Source organism: Danio rerio, chromosome 8 (genome assembly GCF_052040795.2).
Source record: "Danio rerio strain M-AB ecotype USA chromosome 8, GRCz13ab, whole genome shotgun sequence".
NCBI classification, from domain to species: Eukaryota; Metazoa; Chordata; class Actinopteri; order Cypriniformes; family Danionidae; genus Danio; species Danio rerio.
In genome coordinates, this window is record NC_141028.1 from 37,653,455 (window position 1) to 37,678,441 (window position 24,987).

A 24,987-nucleotide genomic window follows, 5' to 3' on the forward strand; every position below is an offset into this window, starting at 1 on the left:
TGTTCCCCTCTGTGAACTCTGTGTGGAGTTTGCATGTTCTCTGTGTTGGAGTGGGTTTCCTCCAGGTGCTCCGGTTTCCCCCACAGTCCAAAGACAAGCGGTACAGGGGATTGAATACACTAAATTGTCCGTAGTGTGTGTGTGTATGAGTGTGTATGGATGTTTTCCAGTGATGGGTTGCAGCTGGAAGAACAACCGCAACGTAAAACATATTCTGGATAAGTTGGTGGTTCATTTCACTGTGGAAACCCCTGATAAATAAAGGGGTTAAGCCGAAAAGAAAATGAATGAATGAATGATTACAGCTTATAAACAAACTAATGGTATTTTAAAATGTAATTAAGTCGTTCAACAGATTATTCTTTTTCAAATTTAAATATTTATACTAGAACACAACATGGTAGTGCACTAGAATACTGTCAAATACAAAACATTGCCACTCAATGACAGAAATAAAAAAATAAACTTTTTTTATTTTACTTTTGAAGTCCAGGAAAACAGCAGGGGAACTAAACATGTATATACATTTTATTATGAAATGCATCAACTATTATCGCTCTGACAAGAACAAAAAATAGATGGATAAAAATAGATAAAAAGATAGATAAAAAGAAAAAAAGATAAAACTAGACATAAAAGTTTGATTCCACAAATTGAATGATACATACAGAATGATATGAACACAAAACAGATTAAAAACTAAATTTCGTAATGTGACAGTAATATAATGTGTTATAATGTGACTAATTAATATCATACACATTTTCACTTTTTTGTCACAGTGACAATATTTGACCATTTTCAAACATGTAAATAAAAAACAAAAAACATGTCTTTTTGCTACTCAACACTGTTGTAAATGTTTAGTCTGAGGGACTGCATTTGTGGGTTATGTATTTTTGTGTGATGGGTATTGCCCAGGCTCATGAAGCAGACGTGGACCTGGACTGTGGAGCAGTACCAGACTGTGGAGTAGTGGCAGACATGGGTTGAGAAGCAGAGGCAAACTGTAGAGCAATGTAGAGACTACCCTAGAGTGATGATGGACTGTGAAGCACTGGCATGGAACAGAAGTGGGTTTGAAAATGGTTAAATATTGTCACTCTGTGACAAGGAAAAAAAATGAAAATGTGTATAATAATAATCAGTCTTTTGAACTCATTACAGCCTTCACGTCTGCTTTTGTCCATGGTCTTCTCATGTAGGTTGTTCTGCCAGTGCTAGAGCCTGAAAGCAAACAAGATGATTAACTGTTAGCATCACTGACTTTTAATAGATCATATCAACTGTTCATCAATATCGTTTAAAAGTCTCTTTCTTGGAAAAAAGGTTAATCCTTAGGTGTGCACTTACACCATGGTTATACATCACACAACTACATGATTTAACAGCAACATATGCGAGTATAACTTTCAGTAGCTGCTTTGAATCATTGTGGACTATTGAAAGTGATATGACCTTTCCATGTAAAGACTTTTCTTAATTTTAAAAAAAGGCAATCAATAATTTCATAATATTCCCTATTATATTTTTCCACTGGAGAAAGTCTTCCGTTTTTTAGTTTAGCTGAATAATAAAAAGGTAAAAACTGCAAAGGTCAATATTATGAGCACAAAAAATAAAATAAAAATATATAAAATTATAAAAATTTAAATTTATTTTTTGATTTTTTGTCAGCCAGATATCGCAGAGCCCTATTTAAAAATGGCCAGATACAAAAGAGAAAGTGATAAATGGAAGACATTGACGAGAAATGTAGCATAGGAAAAAGCATTTGTGCATTTGCGCTACAAGCACTGCGATAGAAAGTCTGAACGTGTATTGAGTGCTGCTGGAAACATTGCGACTCCAACTAGGTCTGCTTAATCCAGACAATGTGTCAGCATGTTAGCTTTTCTGTCAAATAATTTACCAAAAACAGTGGAGAGTTAGTAGCCTACGCTGTTTTTTCCTCAACATCTCACTTATATTGTTATCAATAGGCTAATATTTTTTGTTCTTCTTTTTATTATTATCATTATTATTATTAGTTACTATTTATATTATCACTGATACTGAAAAGTGTTATTTAGGCTATTTGTGAAGTTCTTAAAAATGTAACATTTAATTATTATACAGGAGGGGGGAACCAGTGGATATTGTCCTCACCACTTAAAAAAATGTGTAAATAAAAAAAAAAAAAAAAACTAAAAATAAAGGATAAAAGGAAAAGCATGCTCTTCATCATTTTTCATAATCTGATTTGTACATGCTGCTGTGTGTGTGCACTTAGGCTAGACGAGCAGAGTACACACATCTAAAGTTATCTTACTGTGAGCGTTTTAATGGTCAAATAGGTGTCAAAATGCTGTGTTCAGTGATCATTTATAAGAAGCTTAAAGTACAGTTTGTTTCATATTTTTATTCTATTGTACATATTTCCCTTTGCTCATTTACAGGGAGGAAAATAACTGCATATATACAGTTGAAATCCGAATTATTAGCCCTCCTGAATTATTAGCAACCATTTTCCACCAATTTCTGTTTAATGGAAAGAAGATTTTTTTTCAACCCATTTCTAAACATAATAGTTTTAATAACTAATTTTTTATAACTGATTTCATTCATCTTTGTTATGATGACAGCACATACTTTACTATATATTTTTCAAAGTACAAGCATTCAGATTAAAGTACAATTCAAAGGCTTAATTAGGATAATTGGGCAAGTCATTAATATTGACCTTAAAATAGGTTTCAAAATATTTAAACCTGCTTTTATTCTAGCCAAAATAAAACAAATAAGACTTCCTCCAGAAGAAAAAAAATATTATAGAAAATACTGTAAAAAAATCCTGAATTTGTTAAACATCCTTTTGGAAATATTTATTAAAAAAATATAAATAAAAAATTCACAGGAGCGCTAATAATTTTGACTTCAGCTGAAAAATCGTTTTGAATAATCTTGTTTGCAATTATGACAAAAATAATCGTGATTATGATTTTTCCCATAATAGAGCAGCCCTTACTGTATGTGTAATGTAGCCTACAGTAGATTATGTGATGTGATCAATTAAAAAATACATTTTCTTTTTTCTTAGTAATAAACATGCTTTTACACTATACTGTATGCTTTAGAAAAGATACAATAGATGGTGAGAAGTATAGCCCCAGGCTGCAAAAATTAAACAAATATAAGAATGAAGTTGTTTAGCCTTTATAGCGCCCTATTAAATTGTGTTGGGGTAAAAAGAATGTTTACATTTCTTTGACTATCATGGCGATGTTATTACCTCAAATCTTAAACGTGCGCACATTGCAAGAAATGAAAATCGCGTCACAGCACACACTACAAAATATTAAGGTTATCGAGTCAATGAAACACATCACCTGATTGCAGTATAACTTGCTTTATCAATAATTATTATTATTTATTATAGGCCAGGTTACAAATATTTGAAAATCTGTCACTACATGCCAAACACTCAAAATAGGTTCCCTTTTGCATAGCTATTAGTGGCAGTTATGAATTAAATAAATGGGCATATCGGCACGTAAGGTGAGTCGCCTATTATTTATCGTCTGTTTATTTTTCTCAGTTCATTTCTTTCACATGCATGCAGAGTGAACAGTCTGTGCTGTTTCTGCTTGTTTAATAGAGCGCCTCCTCTTATAGCCGGCCTATTTCGGTATAAAGGACAAAAATTTTTTTTTTTATATACTGTATGCTATTCTATCCCCTATATTAAACACAGCAAATGTATAATTAAATATTAGAAACATAAATATTTTAAGTTTCTAAAAGCACATTTTAATGTTTAAGCATTGTTTATTGGCCGTCGGCGTCGATGATGTGCACCTCTCAAAAAATGTAACTACAAGTCGCAACGACACAGAGCGCAAGGTCGTGATTTGTTTGATGGTCGTGATTGGTCGGCTTGGCAGCGCTGACAAGTCTGGGGGCGGGACCAAGAGCCGTGCGAGTGGTGCGAGCCCAATAGAGCGATTGTTTACAAGTGTGGAGTCCCATGAAGGATCTCTGGATAGAAAGTTTTGTTTTGTGTTTATCTCATAGTTAAAGTTGTTCCACGTCCGCCGGTTCCAGCCTCAAAATGAGCGAGTTTGAGTCACTTGCATGTTCAGGAAGCGTTTAGAAAAAACAAAACAACAGCGAAGAAACTCAACACAGAGGAACATTAACACCTCACTGCCAACTAGCGTTTTGAAAGTGTTAATGCAGACCAACAGAGACATTGCGCAGAAGTAAAATAAACAGCTACGCGGGTTGCATGTGCCGTGGGTTACGCCGATCATAACGCAGAAGTATAAACCAGGCTCTATAAACTTTAATTTCATAAGTGCATACAATATAATATTAATAATAATAAGACAATTAGCATGTTTATCAGGGTAGACGACATGCAGTGAGTGGATAATTCCATATGTGCAATATGTACATTTAAATCTCTCCATTTTGCTGTAATGGCTGTGCTGTGTTTGACTGGCAATAGCTTTTAGATTATAACCCGCGACCCACTTATTAATATGCAGCCTTTTTTGATTACATGGGGCCAGTTGCACCAGCAGTGTGTAAGTTAAAATGAAGCCTAGTTGTGACTTAAAGGGACACTAATTTACAATGTACGCACTACTAAATGTTTCTGTGTTGCAGCATTTCACTCAGTTTAAACCTAACGCTGTGTTCCAACTAAAAATTTACCGCAGCCTCCCCCCATGTATAATGGTAGAAAAGAGATGACGGTGAGATTAGTTTACATCGAGGAGCTTGCGATGATCTCCCTCTATTCACAGCCTTATTTTCTTCCTAAATCTCGCATTTCTTTCGGTTTGTGAATGAAGAGTTTAATTTTGTTTCAAGAAATGTTTTGTGTTAACATACATTTCTTTATGACTGGGTTTTTTCTCCCTGCTATTTTTTCTTTAACGTGTAGAATATTTAAAAAATCAAGTTTTATGTTTTGATAACTTTGTGTAATTTGTGTGCATTCACAGCAAATTTTCAAAGAACAGTTATATGTAGATGCATTAGTTGCAGAATTCTAAATCAGTTTAACGATTGAAACACTTTTTATTTGATATTAGGTGATTTAATGCAACTATGTATGGCTTTACGGAGAGCTTATGACCTTACTAACTACGGTTTGCCTTAAGAGCATGTGGTGCAACCGAAGTAAAAACAACTTTAGTTATAAACATGCCAGTAGTTATTATTATTATTATTATTATTACTACTACTTCTATTATTATTAGGCAATTTTCTGAAGCAACCCCTGTAACCAATTTAGTGCTTTTGGGTTGTTGTTGTTTTCGGTTAAAGCGCAATGCCCCATTAACACCTCAGACAGGCTGCTTCATTAATAGCCAAACATTTCGTTTGAGATGAGGGCAGGGGTATATCTTGAGTATATTTCACAAGCAAGGTTGACACAAAATCCCCGGTTATATACCTTTTACCTATAGGCCAACTTCTGGTAATGTAGGCTTATATAGGCTGTTTCTATTCACAGCAACTTATGGACTGAACTACGTGTTAATTAAAATTTCTATATTAGGCTCGTAGCAATTGATATTGGAGTCATGGAATATTGTTTGCATTTATTTTGCATATTGTTTGCAATATCCTACTTTAATAATAATAATAATAATTAATATTATATTAAAAAGTTTTTTCTATTTCTAAATAAATAGCCTACTGTAAATTAGGCCTACAACCATTAATGATTTATATATGAAATTAGAAATGAAATTCTTAATAATATTTGTAAAGGAAACAAATATAGGTCTTATATGTGCCGTTATATATATTTCAATTAATATGGAATATAAGTGCATGTTTTCACCAAAACTATGATAGATTTTTTTTTAAATGTGTGATTGTGTAAAACAATATAATTTGCAAATAAAATAATGTTTTTTTTTCTCTTTCTCTAAAGAAATTGTTACCACCTCGTTTAGAGCATCATTATGGGCATTTTACGTTATAACTAATGTGGGTCAAACAATAGATCTGTGACAGAGAAACTACAGGTTTTGGGACACACTCGTCACTACATCGTTCTTTTCCCAAACGACACTATGATACTATGATATTTCTGCCGCGAGTTACGTTGTTGTTTGGGAAACCCAGCCCTGGTGCAGAGCCAGAGGAAGAAGCGTGCTGCGCTTGTGGAGCAGATAAGAAGCAAGAGAAACTTCTAGACCAGGGGAGAGTTTCCCAAACAACGACATAAATCTGAATGAAGGGGTAATCTACTGTATTTTAGCCTAATTATTATTTCTAATGTTTACACACTGTGAAATAGGCTAATCCAATCTTAAAAAAACACACACACTAAATCATTTTTTGTGAATTGTTTTTATTCCGAGCTAAATAACATTTTAGAAAATGTTGCATATCAAGCTGTTGGTATCTCCTCGCGGTTGAAATTGGCTGTTATGCGAAAAAAAAAAGAACAAATATTAGCTCGCAGGCTAGTTGCTTTTTAGATTTAATTTAAGCCTATATTCAGCTGACAGCGCACACTCAGCCGCGATACAGAGAGAAAAAGTAAATAATAGATTCTTTAATGTAAACGACTAAGAAAAACTTCGGCTATATACTCGGGAGAGGACGTAATGAGATCTAGACTGGCTGTAAAATATATACACCAATAGTAATAGTTAATCAACGCATTTTATTTAAAAAAAATCTACTCATTTTAATATTGCGATTTTTACATTTTTTAGAGAATGTCTGTTTTTATTAACTTTTCTGTCATTTATTTCAAATTTGTCATTATTTTATTAATTTGATGATGTTAATATTTTACATAGGCTATTTTATATACACATCTAAAATCATTCAAATTAAGGTTGTGACGATGAGGAAATTTCCCCACCGGTTAATCGACATGTGACAACACCGGTAATACCGGTATCATAGTGGGGGTCGGGGTTTCCTCTTTTCTTTCTGCTTTTAAATAGCTTATAAATGCATATAATACTTTCACTTTCAGTTTTGCGGGAATTGCCAATTCGGCGTAAATTGTTTGAATGGACGAATGTGATGAATGTTAGAATGTTTTTAAAACGAATAAGAAAATAAAATAGCAAGATAAGTAATTAAATTGCACAAAGTTTAAATAAGATTAAACGAATGAACAAGAAACAAATATAAAAGAAAAGCTTTCAAAATTACATTACAAAAATGACAGGTTGACACAGTCTTTAAAAAAAATAAATAAATAAAACATTGTAAATTGGCATTTATTAACAGTGAGGTTTACTTGTTCTTTGCGAGGAATCCTGGCCAATATGTTGACCATCTCTGGCTTAAGATGGGATCTTGTGGGGCTCACTATGTTCCCCATCGTGCTGAACACACCCTCAGATGAGCAGCTTGTTGCACGTAAAGATACTTTTTGGTTACATTTGCTAACAGGGGAAATATGTTTGGTTGTCTTTTGTTGTCCTACCTGACTTCAATTTCTTAATGTATTATTTAGCCTATTGCATTATATATTAATAGCTTAGTCCTTATGAACAATCCGTTTATAAAATAGCCTTATTAACGAATTTATAGGCTAGTGAAGAATAAACCGAATATGAAATATGATCCTTGCATAATGATCACAACTAAACAAGCTAGCACTCATTTTATATATAAACTTTAAATAAAAAAGAAAGAGATGTTAAGAAATTAAACATTGTGTAAAAAATCTAAAGACAGGCTAAATAAAAGCAATTTTATTTAACAGGCTAAAAAAATAATCTAAACTATATGATCTTGCTTTTTTTGGTTATATCGATACAAGCTTTGAGCTCTCTTACAAGCACAGTTGACAGGCGCAGGTGTCTTATGTCACTGTCAGTGGCGGATTACACACAGCATACCCTGGCAAGATGTTTTATTTGTTGCCGATTGGCGTGTTGTTCCTTTTTTAAAACACCTTTTGTTTTTAAAATCCCTCACGGTAATGTTGTCTATCGAGTTATATAGTCTCCCTCGGAGATATTGTAGTTCAGTAACGTGGTTCGCAGCATATAACCGTGAAGCTTAAATAGGCTGAGCATATTTTTATTAATTTTAAGACACATTAATACAAACTAGCCACCCTTTGATTTTTTTTCGTTTACGTATATTTTTATCAATCGAAAAATGCAATGAATAGTTTAATTTGGTTTTCATTTTATTAGAATTAATATAATTAATAGGCTACACAACTCCTATTGGCTCGAATTGCGTTTTGACAGATAAGGCGTGACTTTCTGGCTCAAAGATATTTGTGCCTGTTAATTTCAGCGCTGTATTTTGACAGATTTCGCAAAGGCTTCAGCTGTTCTACCTGTCAGCTGGTACCAGCCTCAGTTTTGCGACTTGACCTGTGTGGCGTTTCGATGTCTGAATGATAGCGAGAGAGAGATGAGATCAGACCTCAGATTCGATGTGTAGCCGCACTTCACAGTTACTTTACAGCAATTTTTAATATTGGCTCACCTAAATTAACTTTTCATTTATTAAAAGCCGAAATATTTCCAGACAGATGAAGCAACTTTCGGTTTTTAAAGACAGCGGCCTCAGTGATAAAAGACGCGCACACAGGTTACATTCTTGTAGGCATATTCATCTTTTATTTTTTTACATGAAATGCATAAAGTGCAAAAAAGAAGAGCTGAACTTCGGAAAAAGTGCTCACTTCAGTTGCCGTGATGATTGCTTTGTTTCTCTGCAGATGGCTTGTCAATGGCGCAGCATTGCTACATCATTCTTGTTTTAATAAAAATAAGATATTTATTATTAAACACTGTGAGATGATGGTCGCGTGATTTTTAAAATGAGAGTATGCCTTGCATATTTATTCTCACGTGATAAATGAAATATGACGCATTACTATGTTCAGATTTTAATTATAAAGCATGCTCTGGTCTTAAGTAAATTTGTCACGGTTGCAGGTTTGTGCGCTTTTCCGGAGTGTATGTTTGATCACGTGGGTTTGTTTTGTTTTGGTTGTCCATGTGTATTTGTTATGCTCACGTGACATGACGACTATCAGCGGGGCTGATTACTCACCAGCTGAGGCTCATTATTAGCCCTATATCAGGGCGACGTTTCTATGTCTCATTGTCAGTTCGTTACATCTGTTCTCATGTGTGTTATCTGTGCTCAGGCCCCTGAGGAGATTTCTGGACCCTGTTTTTTCCTGTCTGTTCCTGCCCTGTGTTCGTCGTCCTCCTAGCCTGTCACTTCCCTGTTTGTTTATTTTGACTTGGTCAAATAAACCTTATTTTCACTTGCATTTGGATCCTATTTTGACTCTTATTTTTGTTGAACGTGACAAAATTATTACGAATTCTATTTTCCATTTAATTAAAATAAATATTTAATAAAAAAATAAATAAAAAAACGAATACTTAGAAAAAACAAATGTGAGGACGGTGTCACGGTAAAAACGTGATGTCACCGGTGTTGCGTCTTAAAACCGGTATCACCGTCAACACCGTCTATCGTGGCAAGCCTAATTTGCTTTGAACTTGAGAGAGAAAAGCGAATTTTACCTGTCAGTGGCTGCACATTGCTCCTAAATAGCATAAAGCATTTCTTTTTGATTTCAGTCTTTTGTAACATTCTTTCTTTTTTTTTTTTACTTTAACCCATTAAAAGAAAAAGTGTCATAATAAATACAATTATTATTAAAAATGCAATTAAGTTTTGTCTGTCGCATAGTTAACTATGTGATGTGGGTAAATGGTGTTTCAATGCTGCAAGTCCTATATTTCAAACCTGCGGGAAGCACTGTAATTGATCGTTTTTTTTTCCCAATAAGGTGGTGTAATAAATACATTACAATTTTTAATTAAAAGTTATTCACATTAAATAATAATACTAAAAAACATTGGTTTAAAGAATGTTAAAAACGCAGGATTATGTTTTAAATAACTCCAAATCGAGGCATTCATTTTAGGCCTCTACAAACTACAAAACGTCAATGCAAATTAATGCAATACTATATGTAAAAATAAACTATTATATACTATAGTGGCCTATAAAAAATGGTCAATATTGCCTTATTTCTCGTCTCGCTCAGCACGTGTGCATTGAATCGCAAGTGACAGATACAGAGGAAATTAATAAAAATAATATAGGCTAGATTTAAAATAATATAGCCCACCTAGCAGTTTTCTTTAAAATTATAATAGGCCTGTATATAAAAATGGACTGAAAATTCTTGTAGGCCTTTTGTGATGTTCAGTTATAAAAATGCTTATCTGTACATTTGTAAAACTGTCCTGTTTAGGCTATACTGCTTCTGCTTTTGAAAAGGAAAAAAATAGTCTGGGCTATACTTTGAATTAATCAAAAACAGTTATAGGTTCAGTGATAAACAGTTAATAATGGCACAAAGAAACATCAATAGGGCGTCGATTAGGGAAGTTCGGTTCTGAGTTTTTTGGATGAGACTCTTAACTCCTAATTTTGGAGTCGGTGGAATACATATGCATTCACTTAAAATAGTGCAAGGATTAAATATGCTGTCTCATATCGCACTTTACACAATGCTACTACGTCAATTCCAACATTGTGTTGTTCTCTGGTCAGATAAAACCAGCAGTAAATCATTTCCAGCCAAAATAAAATAGTTATCAACCTAAACTTTTTTACAGCATATTTTAATTGTCTAGTTTAACTAGTTTAGTTTAACTTAGAAAATTACAATGCAATCTTGGAGACATAAAGTTAAAACATAATTTTAATATCAAAATGTTTAATGGAAAGATGAGTGGCAGTTCATTAACAAATAATCCCAACTGAGCCCAAACAATGTTAAAAACTATATAGAATAGTCTAATTATTTAGTATAGTCTAAGTATCTAAATACTTTACAGAGAGAATAAAATAATCTGTGGTTGTTCATTTCTTTGTTTATTGATCGGTTGAAGTGTCAAAAAATAAAGTAGCTAGCTTCTTCATTTGATTTAATGACCAATTAAATATTAAACCACATACATGAAATATTTAACTTAAATAATTCATTCATAAACAAACCTAAAATAATAAATAAAAGCAGTGTGACAGAGCAGTATATGCTTTAAGGCACAGTCTCTCTTATAAATGTGGTTTTCTTTAAAGTGTACTTTTAAATAGCTCATTAGTTTACTCTTAAATATTACTGTTTGTTTGTGCAATTTGTTAATTATTGTAATTTAATAAAGGTGTGTTAATGAGACGGCGGAAGAAAAGGCGAATTATTAAGTGTTGTTCACAATAAATAATAATCATATTAATAAAAACACTGATTTAAAAAGTATTTTGTGACACCTACATCTATCATTACAAACACAGGTTCGTTTTAAAATAATAACTCTGTACCAAAGCGTTTATTTTAGGCCTGTATAAACTATAAAACATCTCTGCAAATTAATGCAATGCAATATAAAAAACAAAATTCAATATTTTGTCAATATTGCCTTGTCTCTCAGCGCACAGGCACACGCACTGAACTTCAAGTAACAGACAGAAAAAATAATTTAAAATAATGTAGCACACCTTGCAGCTTTCTTTAAAATTATGATAGGCCTGTATATAAAAATAGCGCCAGACCGTTTCTCAGTATTTCGCTGGTAATGTTTTTAAATAAATAATTAGGCCTACTTAAATATTAATTTGCTATTAATGTACAGTAATTGAGACAAAATAACATAATAGTAAAATATAAATATAATAAAAGTAAAATAAGAGTAATAATAAGAAAAAAATAAGATTTTTAATAGGTAAAAATAAGAGTAAAATATAATCAACAAAATGTAAATTAAAACTGTGAATTAATAGGTAAATAAAAAGCTTATTTATTGACCATCTTAGTCCTATCACTTTAAAATAACAAACACTGTTTATCACTCTACGACGCAATAGTTTTTATTCATAACAATTTGCTTTTGTATGTTATTATTAGCAGTATTAATTATTATATCCATATTTATATTTGTTTTATTAAAAAAAAAGCTTAGATTTGCCCACCTGCAGGTTTTAGACCATATGCGGGCAACATGTTTTTTAGGATATAACTCAGGTTTATGACAACACTTAGTTATTATTGTTCATTTATTCATTTGCTGAAAATTAGAACTGCATTTAGAAATAGTTTTGAAACAAATACTTGCGCTTAACAAACGCAACTAATTATTATTATTAGGCTAACTGATGTCTGTGCGTAAAGATTTTCCTATCCACCAAGAGCGAAAGTGAAAGTAGATCATTTATCTCTCATTCTCGCGCGGTAGATGCTCTGTTTAACAGTTTTCTGTTAAAAATAACTGTTAACTGTTTGCTTGTGAAATGCTCAGTTTTTCCACTTAAACTTACTTTACGTCATGTAAATAGCAAATGCGCTTATGGCACGATGCAAGGCTATTAAAGGGAATGGGAGATGAGACTCTGATTGGTTTATTCTCAAAATACACCTATAACTCATTAAGAAAATAAACTCAACCCTTTAGATCATGCTTAAAATTTGCTTAAAATAAAAAAGGCCTAAAATGCACATTATTTTTAAAGTAATTTTAGTTACTTAGTTTCTTCCTGCATTGTTATTGACAGAAATTCTTACCATCACCACCATCACTGTCTGGCTTCCTGGATTTCTGTCAAGATTCACCTGTTATTTCCTGAAGGGAGAAAGTGAGAGAGACATTATTATTCACTTATTTAAATTATTTAATTATTTTAATTATTATTAGTTTATTTTCTTAATAAATTAAAACGTGCACTCATTGACTTCCATGTTATTATTTTTCCTACTATTGGACTTTTCTACTTTACAAGTTTATTTTTTCTGTTAAACGAAAAACAAGGTATTTTGATGGAAGAAGAAAACCTGCAATCATTGAATTCCAAAATAAAAACACCAAAAATATGGAAGTCAATGAGTACAGGTTTTCATCTTCCATCTTCTTTTGTGTTTAACAGAAAAAATAAACCCATAAAGGGTGTGCAAATGATGACACATTTGTCATTTTTGGGTATGAGCCAGTCACAGAGTTGTTTTCTACAGAGGTTTGTTAATTCTTGACAAAAGAATTAACAAACCTCTGTAAAAAACAACTCTGTGTTGGTCAAAGCGACTGGCTCATGGAGGTACTGAAACAGAAAAGCAAAGATAAAGAAAATTCAACATTCGTTTACTTACTTTTAAAGTCTCGCATAACAAACCATGCCCTCATAAACCATGAAGAAACACATGTTATAATAGTCTACTGCTAGCACCATGTAAACCTACACATACTGTGTCCTCATAAACCATGAAGAAACACAGATTGAAGGAAGTGAAGGATGAGCAAATGATGACAAAATTGTCATTTTTGGGTGAACTATCCTTTTAAGGAGTGTCAAAATAGCATTACAAAAGAATTAACAAACCTCTGTAGAAGACAGCTCTGTTTGTGTTTGTCAAAGTGACTGACTTATAGAGGTGCTGAAAGAGAGAAGTAAAGAAAGATGAAGAAAACATGAAATTCACTTACTGAAAGCTTTAAGTCTTGCAAAACCAATCATGTCCTCATAAACCATGAAGAAACACACATGTTATAAAATAACAGTCTACTGGTAACATTGTAAACCTACACATACTGTGTCCTCATAAACCATGAATAAACACACAGGACAGTGACTAAACACAGTGTGTTTAGTCATGGTTTATGAGGACCAAGTATGACTATTGGATGTGACTTAGCAGTACAATGTTTTTTTTTATTAAATCTGTGTTTCTTCATGGTTTATGAGGACACAGTATGTGTAGTTTTACAATGTTAACAGAAGACTGTTGTTTTATAATGTGTGCTTCTTCATGGTTTATGAGGACATGATTGGTTTAAAGTACCAAAATAGCTTGACAAAACAATTACAAAAACCTCTGTAGAAGACAAGTCTTTGTGTTTGTCAAAGTGACAGGCTCATATAGGTACTAAAAGCGAGAAGCAAAGAAAGATGAAGAAAACTACTGAAAGCTTTAAGGCTTGCATAACCAATCATGTCCTCATAAACCCTGAAGAAATACACAGATTTAATAAAACAATAGTCTACTGCTAAGTCACATCTAATAGACATACTTGGTCCTTATAAACCATGACTAAACACGCAGGACTGCTACACTGCATTTAGCAGAGATAGGAAACTGTTATTTTAGCACTTAAAGGGATAGTTCATCCAAAAATTAACATTTACTCTATTAATTTACCCTCAAGTGTTCCAAACCTTTATGGGTTTATTTCTTCTATTAAACACAAAAGATACTTTGAAAACCAATGAATATTGACTTTCATATTATTTGTGTTTTCTACTATGGAAGTCTATGGTTACAGGTTTACATCTTTTTTTTAAAGTACTTTCTTTTGTCTTTAACAGAAGAAATAACCCAAAATGGTTTGAAACAAGTAAAATGTAAGCAAATAATGACACATTTGTACCGTTTGGGTGAACTATCCATTTAGGGAGTGTCAAAATAGCATTACAAAAGAATTAACAAACCTCTGTAGAAGACAACTTTGTTTGTGTTTGTTAAAGTGACGGACTCATGAAGGTACTGAAAGAGAGAAGCAAAGATAAAGAAAATTTACCATTCGTTTACTTACTGTTTTAAGTTTTGCACAACAAACCATGCCCTCATAAACCATGAAGAAACACACGTTATAATAGTCTACTGCTAGCACCATGTAAAACTACACATACTGTGTCCTCATAAACCATGAAGAAACACGCAGTTTCCATAAAACAACATCCTACTGCTAAGTCACATTAAATAGACATACTGTGTCTTCATAAACCATGACTAAACACACAGGACCGCTACATTGCATTTAGCTGAAAAAGGAAACTGTAATTTTAGCATTTAAAGGGATGGTTCACTCAAAAATGAACATTTACTCACTATGAATTTACCCTCAAGTGTTCCAAACTTTTATGTGCTTATTTCTTCTGATAAACAACAAAAACAAGATATTATGATGGAAGAAGAAAACCTGCAATCAATAGCCCCTTTCACACATACAGACCTTTCCAGAAAATTGCCGGCAATTTTCCGGAAAGGTTGTATGTGTGAACAGGTCCTTTTTGAAAATACCGGTAAATTCGTTCTGGCTATTTTCCGGAAAGAGAAGTTGTAACATTACCGGCAATGTGCCGGAATGCTGCGCTGTGTGAATGCAAAAGGAAGATTCCCGTAATAAGCGCGTGCACGTCTAGAACGTGCTGACGTGAGACGTCTGCTTTAGCCAATCACAACAGTCAGACGCATTTACGTCCGCGCGGTTTGTGAGGATAAAAGCCTTTGAATATTTTTCCAGACACATTTAGCTGCTAGAAGTTAGTCAGATCACGTTTATATGTTCTTCTTAATGATAACTGTGTAAATAATCATCGATGAGATGCTTATGATAAGCCGTTGTTTGTTTACCTTCAAGCTTTGCACATGCACATATTATGATCATCTCGACATGCGAAAGTGATCCTGCGAAAGTTGTTCACAATATTGATCATCCACAGAGTTTGTAATTTAGTCAAATGTTTACAAATACAAGCGCAGCCGTTTAAAGCTCATTTGTGGTGAATGTTGTCAGAATTTACCGGTATTTTGGAATGGATGTGTGAATGCTCTTTTCCGGAAAATTTCCGTAACGTCCTCGCCTGTGTGAACAGCGCTTTTTTGAATATACAGGTAAAGTCTTTCCGGAAATTTTCCAGATATTTACCGGTATCACTGTGTGAAAGGGGCTAATGACTTCCATAATAGAAAACACAAATAATATGGAAGTCAATGGTTACAAGTTTCCATCTTTTTTCAAAGTATCTTCTTTTGTGTTCAACAGAAAAAATAAACCCATAAAGATTTAAAACAAGTAAAGGGTGAGCAAATGATGACACAATTGTACTGTTTGGGTGAACTATCCCTTTAAGGAGTGTCAAAATAGCATTACAAAAGAATTAACTAACCTCTGTAGAAGACAGCTTTGTTTGTGTTTGACAAAGTGACTGGGTCATGGAGGTACTGAAAGAGAGAAGCAAAGAAAGATGAAGGAAACATGACATTCGCTTACTGAAAGCTTTAAGTCTCACAAAACCAATCATGTCCTCATAAACCATGACTAAACACACAGGATTGCTACACTGCATTTAGTCTAATTAAGAAACTGTCATTTTAGCACTTAAAGGGATGGTTCACCCAAAAATGAACATTTACTTACTATGAATTACAGGTTTACATCTTTTTAAAAGTATTTTGTTTTGTCTTTAACAGAACAAATAAAGAAACAAGTAAAGGGTAGGCAAATGAGGACACAATTGTACTGTTGGGTGAACTATCCCTTTAAGGAGTGTCAAAATAACATGACAAAAGAATAAACAAACCTCTGTAGAAAACAACTCTGTGTTGGTCAAAGTGACGGGCTCAGGGAGGTACTGAAAAAGAGAAGCAAAGATAAGATTTTTTTAACATTGTTAAATTACTTTAAGTCACGCATAACAAATCATGCCCTTACAAATTACGAAGAAACACACGTTATAATTGTCTACTGCTAGCACTATGTCAACCTACACATACTGTGTCCTTATGAACCATGAAGAAACACACAGATTTAATAAAACAATAGTCTACTGCTAAGTCACATCTAATAGACATACTTGGTCCTCATAAACCATGACTAAACACACAGGACTGCTAACCTGCATTTAGCAGAAATAGGAAACTGTCATTTTAGCACTTAAAGGGATGGTTCACCTAAAAATTAACATTTACTCACTATTAATTTACCCTCGAGTGTTCCAAACCTTTAAGGGTTTATTTCTTTTGTTAAAAACAAAACATACTTTGAAAAACGATGGAAACCTGTAACCATTGACTTTTATATTACTTGTTTTTTACTACTATGGAAGTCAATGGTTACAGGTTTCTATCTTATTTCAAAGTATCTTATTTGTTTTGTTAAACAGAAAAAAGAAAACCATAAAGGTTTGGAACACTTGAGGGTAAACTAATAGTGAGTAAATGTTCATTTTTGGGTAAAACTATCCTTTCAAGAAGTATCAAAATAGCTTGACAAAAGAATTAACAAACCTCTGTAGAAGACAACTCTGTGTTTGTCAAAGCGACTGGCTTATGGAGGTGCTGAAAGAGAAAAGTAAAGAAAGATGAAGAAAACATGAGATTCGCTTACTGAAAGCTTTAAGTCTCGTTTAACCAATCATGTCCTCATAAACCATGAAGAAACACACACGTTATAAAACAATAGTCTACTGCTAACATTGCATTCTACATACAGTGTCCTCATAAACCATGAGTAAACACACAGATTTATTAAAACAATATCCTACTGCTAAGTCACATCCAATAGACATACTTGGTCCTCATAAACCATGACAAAACACACAGGACTGCTACACTGCATTTAGCAGAAATATGAAACTGTTATTTTAGCACTTAAAGGGATGATTCACCCAAAAACGAACATTTACTCACTAACAATTTACCCTCAAGGGTTCCAAACCTTTACGTGTTTATTTCTTCTGATAAAAAACAAAAACAAGACATTTGGTGGAAGAAAATCTGCAATCATTGACTTTCATGGTAGAAAACAAGAAAAGATGGAAACCTGTAATCATTCACTCCCATATTATTTGTAAGTATTTTCTTTTGTCTTTAACAGAATAAATAACCCCAAAAAGGTTTGAGACAATTAAAGGGTGAGCAAATGATGACACAATTGTACTTTTTGGGAGAACTATCCTTTTAAAAAGTGTCAAAATAGTTTGACAAAATAATTAACAAACCTCTGTAGAAGACAACTCTGTGTTTGTCAAAGTGACGAGCTCATAGAGGTACTGAAAGAGAGAAACAAAGATAAAGAAAATGTAACATTTGTTTACTAACTGTTTGAAGTCTCGCATAACAAAAAATGCCCTCATAAACCATGAAGAAACACATGTTATAATAGTCTACTGCTAGCACCATGTAAACCTACACATACTGTGTCCTCATAAACCATGAGTAAACACACAGATTTATTAAAACAATATCCTACTGCTAAGTCACATCTAATAGACATACTTGGTCCTCATAAACCATGACTAATCACACAGGACTGCTACACTGCATTTAGCAGAAATATGTAACTGTCATTTTAGCACTTAAAGGGATGATTCACACAAAAATTAACATTTACTCACTATTAATTTACCCTCAAGTGTTCCAAACCTTTAAGGGTTTCTTTTTTCTGTTAAACACAAAAGAAGATACTTTGAAAAACGATGGAAACCTGTAACCATTGACTTTCATATTATTTGTGTTTTCTATTATGTAAGTCAATGGATACATGTTTCCATCTTTTTTCAAAGTATCTCATTTGTTTTATTAAACAGAAAAAAAGAAACCCATAAAGGTTTGAAACACTTGAGGGTAAATTAATAGTGAGTAAATGTTCATTTTTGGGTGAACTATGCCTTTAAGGAGTGTCAAAATAGCTTGACAAAAGAATTAACAAACCTCTGTAGAAAACAACTCTGTTTGTGTTTGTCCAAGCGACGGGCTCATGGAGGTACCGAAAGAGAGAAGCAAAGAAAGATGAAGAAAACATGACATTCACTTACTGAAAGCTTCAAGTCTTCCATAACCAATCATGTCCTCATAAACTATGAGTAAACACACATATTAGATATAACAATAGCTTGCTGCTAACTCACATAAAATAGACATACTTGGTCCTCATAAACCATGACTAAACACACAGGACTGCTACGTTGAATGTAGTAGAAATATGAAACTGTCATTTTAGCACTTAAAGGGATGATTCACACAAAAATTTATATTTACTCACTATTAATTTACCCTCAAGTGTTCCAAACCTTTAAGGGTTTATTACTTCTGTTAAACAACAAAAACAAGATATTTTGATGGAAGAAGAAAACCTGCAATCATTGACTTCCACAACAGAAAACACAAATAATATGGAAGTCTATGGTTACAGGTTTCCATATTTTTTCTAAGTATCTTCTTTTGTCTTTAACAGAAGAAATATCCCAATAATGGTTTGAGACAAGTAAAGGGGGATCAAATAATGAGACAATTGCACTTTTTGGATGAACTATCCCTTTAAGGAGTGTCAAATTAGCATGACAAAATAATTAACAAACCTCTGTAGAAGACAACTCTGTTTGTGTTGGTTAAAGCCACAGGCTCATGGAGGCGCTGAAAGAGAGAAGCAAAGAAAGATGAAGAAAACATTAAAAGCTTTAAGTCTCGCATAACAAACCATGTCCTCATAAACCATGAATAAACAGATTTAACAAAACAATAGCCTACTGCTAAGTCACATTCAGTAGACATACTTGGTCCTCATAAACCATGAGCAAACACACAGATATTAAAACAATAGCCTATTGATAGGTCAGCAAACTTGACATTGTTTCTCTTGATATCTCAATATTGTAAGCTATAAAAAAAAAGCTTTAAATATTAGTAATATTTGTTATTTCTCAAATGTGGTAAAAAACAATATTATTATAATATGTAGGCCTAGTAATGGTTAAAATGCTCAATTTTGCATAGATCTGGCATGTTAAACTTTAAATTGGTCTTTAATGCACAGGACAGAGATGACATCAGAATACAAATTCAAAATTCTGAAGATGAGTGTTAGATGTATGCTTGCACTCTCTTATGGTCCACATGCAAATAGATCATTTTCACTGGTCTAACCAGGCATTTGTCATCATCAGATTTCAACTTGCATTATTTTCATCATTTAACAACAGTAGTTTATACTGCAACTGTGTAAACGTTTAATCTTACACAGGGCTCGAAATTAACTTTTTTACTTGGTAGCACCGGTGCTCCCAACTTCAAAAATTTAGGAGCACCAGAAAAAATTTAGGAGCACCACAAAAAATTTAGAGATGACATTGATATTTGTGTGCAATAATTCCAAAATGTGTATGTATTAAAATTCTAGAATATTAATGATGATGAAAATGACAATAATAGTAACAATGAATTACATTTGTCATTATCATGCTGCCTTGAATGTGCTTGAATGCAAGTTATCTGCTATAAAAAGTCTGTTACTTTCTGAAAAATAAATGTATAGTTTGCATCAAACAAAAATGAAGCATTGCAGTAAGAAATATTTATTTTGTACTGCTAAACAGCATATATATGCATGTCAGTTTAATAAATAATATTTCAGCTGCAAAACAAACAAAAGATTATAATAAAATATTAAATTCAAGGCTGAAAGCTGCAAAACAGTCATCAGTAACTAAATAAAAAAAATATATACATCTCATGAAAGAATAGGCAAAAGAAAGAAAATAAAGTCTCACTTCTATCACTATTTAAAAGTTTTGGTTTCAGTTTGTGTCAATTTAAATGTTCAGTCTGAGCTGATCTTCATTTTTCTGTGTTTGTGGAAAAGCAGGCGAGTCAGCCGACCCAATTTATGAGCAGGTTGAGCACCGGCGCAATACCGCTGTTTGTTATGAGACGCAGTTTCAGTGTAAACTTAGTAAAGGCGAGCTTCTTTGGCGATGATACAGTATTAGATTTGACTTTTAGCGGACATTTGCACTGAACACGCAGTGAATGCAACGCATGGAGATTCGACCACCTTCTCCGAAAAGCACGTACTCGATTGATCTCAGCTGGCGGATCAATATTCACCACGTGTCATGATCGCTCTCATCTGCGCCTCAACTTTAGGTGGGGTTTGCACTTTGCAAACCTGTGTGCTTTACGTTTTCACACTTTAGCCGTTTGCATTTCCCGTGGACATAAAAGCTCCCTCCCTGTCATCTAACAGTGGATAGCCTTGAGTGATTGACAGCTAATATGAACCAATATAGCGGCAGGGAAGAGCGATTCAGCACGTTTTAAAAAAAAAATCAAAACAGGTCGCACTAATGCGCCCAAATATATTATGAGGTCGCATCGATTAATTTTCGGGCGCATATGCGACCAAAATGGTCGCAATTTCGAGCCCTGGTACACATAATACTCACCGTGTGAATAGAGGCTAATCTAAAGAAAAAACTTTGAATTGTTATATTGCGATTCTCAATATAATAATGTATCGCTACACCCATATTAAATGTATTATTATATAAAAATAACTGCACAGATACAGGAACAATAAGAAAATATCTCTTCAGATCAACATTTAAAAGACAATTATATAGACAAACCTTTTTGAAGCTCACTCTGTTCAGAATTCAAAGATAATGGCTCATGAGGAGACTGAAAAACATAATCAAAACACAGAAAATAAAGCTAAAACAACTCAAGTGTGTGCTAAACAGACATTATTAAACATTATATTTAATACTACATACGGTTCAAAATATGCCAATTTTTAAAATAAAATCCAATATACCCTACCTTTGCTTTTTCATGTTTGTTACAGGAGAGAAGGTCAACTCCTCCACATGACACACTCTAAAATTACAATTGTATGTTGTGATATCGTGCAGAACAATGTTTTAAAATTAAACACAAGGTACTTTTTTTTATACAAGATTAAAATTGTAACTCTGCCAAATAAAAACAGTTCTGTCAACACATGAACACTGACTCCACAGAGTATGCATCACAAACTTTTCTGGACAGTGAAAACTGATACAGAAGAAACTAAATCATTGAAAAAATTCATTATGTTGGTTTAATAGTGCACAAAAAGTACACTGTACAGGAAACTGGCCCAAAACAATTATCTAATACTTTACTATTTGATAGTGTCAGGCCCGGATTAAGAACTCAAGAGGTCTGTATTAAAAAAAATAAGAATAGAATACATTTTTTTCAAAACAAATCTATAATATATTGCCCACATTTTTTAAATAAATTATATATATATATAGTCTACAAAGATTTAACTTATTTTTTAAGAAAATTTTCTTATGAAAATGAAAATTGATGGTATAAGTACACTTGTTCAAGTTAACTGAAGCAGTACTAAAATATATATTTTAAAAGGTATTTATTACTATTCTCCACTGTGCTTTGCGAGAGCGCTTACTGAACAGCCCGTTCGTTGACATAAGACTGCCCAGGCACGAATGCAATGTGAGTGCAGGCCGTAGGGGGAGACGGAAGGGGGGAAAAGCATGCTTCAGCCTGGTTCATGGCAACTGTACAGTGCGAGTACGCCCTCAGACACACGATGAATCCAGTCTGCACTGCCATTAGCATCCTCCACCTGGTTAATGCTAGCTTGCACATAACATTACCATAACGTCTTCTATACTCTCATTCTCCTCATCATGGGTCTGTTTGAAGGAGTGAATACATGAAACATGCCTCAATAAAGATGCACCCTCTCCTCTTTTTCTCTTGTGATTGCCAAATCCACTTGTTCACTCATTTTGATCTACGGCAAATACTACACTACAGTCCGCTCAATTCAGTGCAGGTTATTTCAAAACTTACAAGCACTTCACCAATTAAAGCATGCTGTTTAGTTAAAAAAAGGAAAGAAGGAAAGGAAAAAATCTGCATGCTTTTTATACATGGTGACATTTTCTGACAATTTAAATACAATGATAATAATAATATATGATAGGGGTGTAACGATTTATCGTTGTACGATTTATTGCGATGCAAAAATGTCTCGATATGCATCGTGGCGTTATGACGATATGATTACGATATGACGTCCGTTTTCTCTTATTAGTTGAGCTGTTTGCACGTGAGCTACGTTCCACCTGCTGTCGCACGTGAGTTCAGATTGCAGCAGCAGTAATGTTAGCAAACCAAGATGAGTGGAGTTGAAATAGAGGATGGCCCATCCTCTCAAAATCAGACGTCTGGCAACATTTCGGTTGTACAGTAATTGCTTTAGACTCGTCCGCTTTTTGACACGCATACTGGGTCAAACATCCTAAGTTTTAAAGTCTTCACAGTGATTTACATACTTTGCACAGCGACAGGGATACCTCCTAATGGTGTTGAAAGAGTCACATACTGTATTTATAAGGTACAATTCACCCTAAAATATCATTCTGTCTTCATATGATGTATTGGCGGCCGCAAAATCACACATGACATGAGCTGACCGTGAGCTGTTGCTACAAAGGGCGGACTATGATAGACGCGTGCGTATGGCAAGCCGTTTTAACATTTAAACCTTTGATCTGACTATCCATAAATATATTTAGAGATATCTCTAATTATATTTTGACTAGTCATAATTATAATTCGACTAGTCAAAATATAATTAGAGATATCTCTAAATGAATTTAATTAAATATGAATTACATATATTTATGGATAGTCAGAACAAAGGTTTAAATGCTAAAACGGCTTGCCATACGCGCGCGTCTGCTTCAGTGAACAGAACCTGCAGGTTGTGACTAATAAAGTAGTAAACAACATTCAGTTTGTGGAACAGAGTGATCTTTTAGGAGCAGCGTGGGAAGTTTGAACAGCACTTAGCAGTGTAAATGAAACCGAAAACGTACACATTATTTAAACAATCATATCGATTTTAGAGTTATGATTACGACGAGCTAACCCTTTAAAGCTAAATTTGAGTACAGAGGTACACAAAAATGCACGTCAACATGATACACTTGATAGCGCCGACATCAGCGACGCCGAAGAAATAGTAAACCTGCCTAAACTGCTAAAAAGAGTCACGACTGTCCTGTGTAATGATAAGACGGCCACCCTGTCACTCATGCCCAACATGAAGACAGCCATCCATAAAAACCTCTCAGACAGATACACATAAGTTCAGGATTATCTTATAGAATTGCTGATTACCTGGAAATGTAGATTTTTTTTTGCACACACAAAAAACGCAAGTGACCAAGCAAAGCCTTAAGCTCTCACTGTTAAATTCAATTGAATAGAAAGCTTATTTTTTTGCACCTTTACTTAAATTGTTCCTTAATTTTGTCTCTGTCATTTCAATAATATTTTTTAAGAAGTTTTTAAATTGTTTTATTTTCCAGAGACAGGCCTGTTTAATATATTTTCTAAAAGAAGGTTCAGTTTAACAAGTTGAAACAAAAGAAATACATAAAAAATAGTTTACTTGGTAAAATTTGCATTTCAGTTAAATTTTCAATTTTTATTCCAAATATCGTGATACATATCGAATCGTGAACACTATATCGTGATACACATCGTATCGTGAGCTGAGTGTATCGTTACACCCCTAATATATGATATTGACTATTTGCTAAGAGGAAATGCCTAGTTTCTAAAAAAAATGTTTTTAAAGAGAGGGAGGCAACCTTTATTAAGACATGTGCAACCTATTAAATGCTCTTCAACAGAGCCATGAGGTAGGAGAATATGGGTGAAGTAGCGCTAGTTGTGGCAAATGATAATCGACAGGCTAACCAGGGTTTGGGAAAGGGCGACTAATAGTGGTGTAACGGATCCAAAATCTGCAGTTCGGATCACTCTACGTTTTTTGAGTTATGGATCGGACCATTTTTTGGATCAGCAAAAAAGGGAGGAGACAATTTGCTTTCCATTTATACAAAAATGTTACTGCATAAAACATTGCTTTTAACAAACAGAAAATAGAACCTGTAATTTTAATAAAAAATTAAAATCAGGAAATAACCAGCTAAAAAAAAGTATTCAATATGAAATATGATCTTTGCTACTGTTGCTGATAATGCAAAATATATAGAAATCTTGTACAACATATATTTATCTTCAATTAATGATTCAACAATTCACACATAAAACTTCATGTTTCATTATACTGTAGGTGTATTATATTTGAAAACCTATTCAATTACATAGTTTTGATGTTTGTTTGTCGCCATCTGTTGGTTACACAATGTAGTTGCTTTCACCAGCATCTTGTTTCATTAAACAGTGATTTTATTCTTACCATAATGAATGCATTAATGCAGGCTAAACAAACAGTGACAAAAAAACACCTTAATAGCCAAAAGCATTTATGTAGGTCCCACAACGTCATCATTATATTTTACAGGGAAGCCAAAATGCTTTCA

The 24,987-nt window shown here is 33.5% G+C and overlaps 1 protein-coding gene across 20 annotated transcripts in view; it reads right to left on the reverse strand.

Moving 5' to 3' along the window:
• The window catches only part of LOC147842743 (uncharacterized), a 227,523-nt gene that overhangs the window by 109,125 nt on the left and 93,411 nt on the right, over positions 1–24,987 (reverse strand). For 7 of the 20 annotated variants that reach the window (XM_087265079.1, XM_087265083.1, XM_087265074.1 and 4 more), the window contains 11 exons: positions 21,392–21,448; positions 21,199–21,250; positions 18,506–19,207; positions 17,794–17,844; positions 17,081–17,131; positions 16,375–16,425; positions 15,961–16,015; positions 14,500–14,554; positions 13,393–13,447; positions 12,584–12,641; positions 454–1,227 (listed from right to left, as the gene is read on the reverse strand). In XM_087265079.1, coding sequence (XP_087121205.1) covers positions 14,544–14,554; positions 15,961–16,015; positions 16,375–16,425; positions 17,081–17,131; positions 17,794–17,844; positions 18,506–18,601 — 315 coding nt within the window. In that variant the 5' untranslated portion in view covers positions 18,602–19,207; positions 21,199–21,250; positions 21,392–21,448 and the 3' untranslated portion in view covers positions 454–1,227; positions 12,584–12,641; positions 13,393–13,447; positions 14,500–14,543. Of the gene's footprint in view, positions 1–453; positions 1,228–12,583; positions 12,642–13,392; positions 13,448–13,883; positions 13,937–14,499; positions 14,555–15,960; positions 16,016–16,374; positions 16,426–17,080; positions 17,132–17,793; positions 17,845–18,505; positions 19,208–21,198; positions 21,251–21,391; positions 21,449–24,987 lie in introns of those variants that run through there. The other 13 variants (XM_087265086.1, XM_087265087.1, XM_087265084.1 and 10 more) reach the window with 5 other exon arrangements.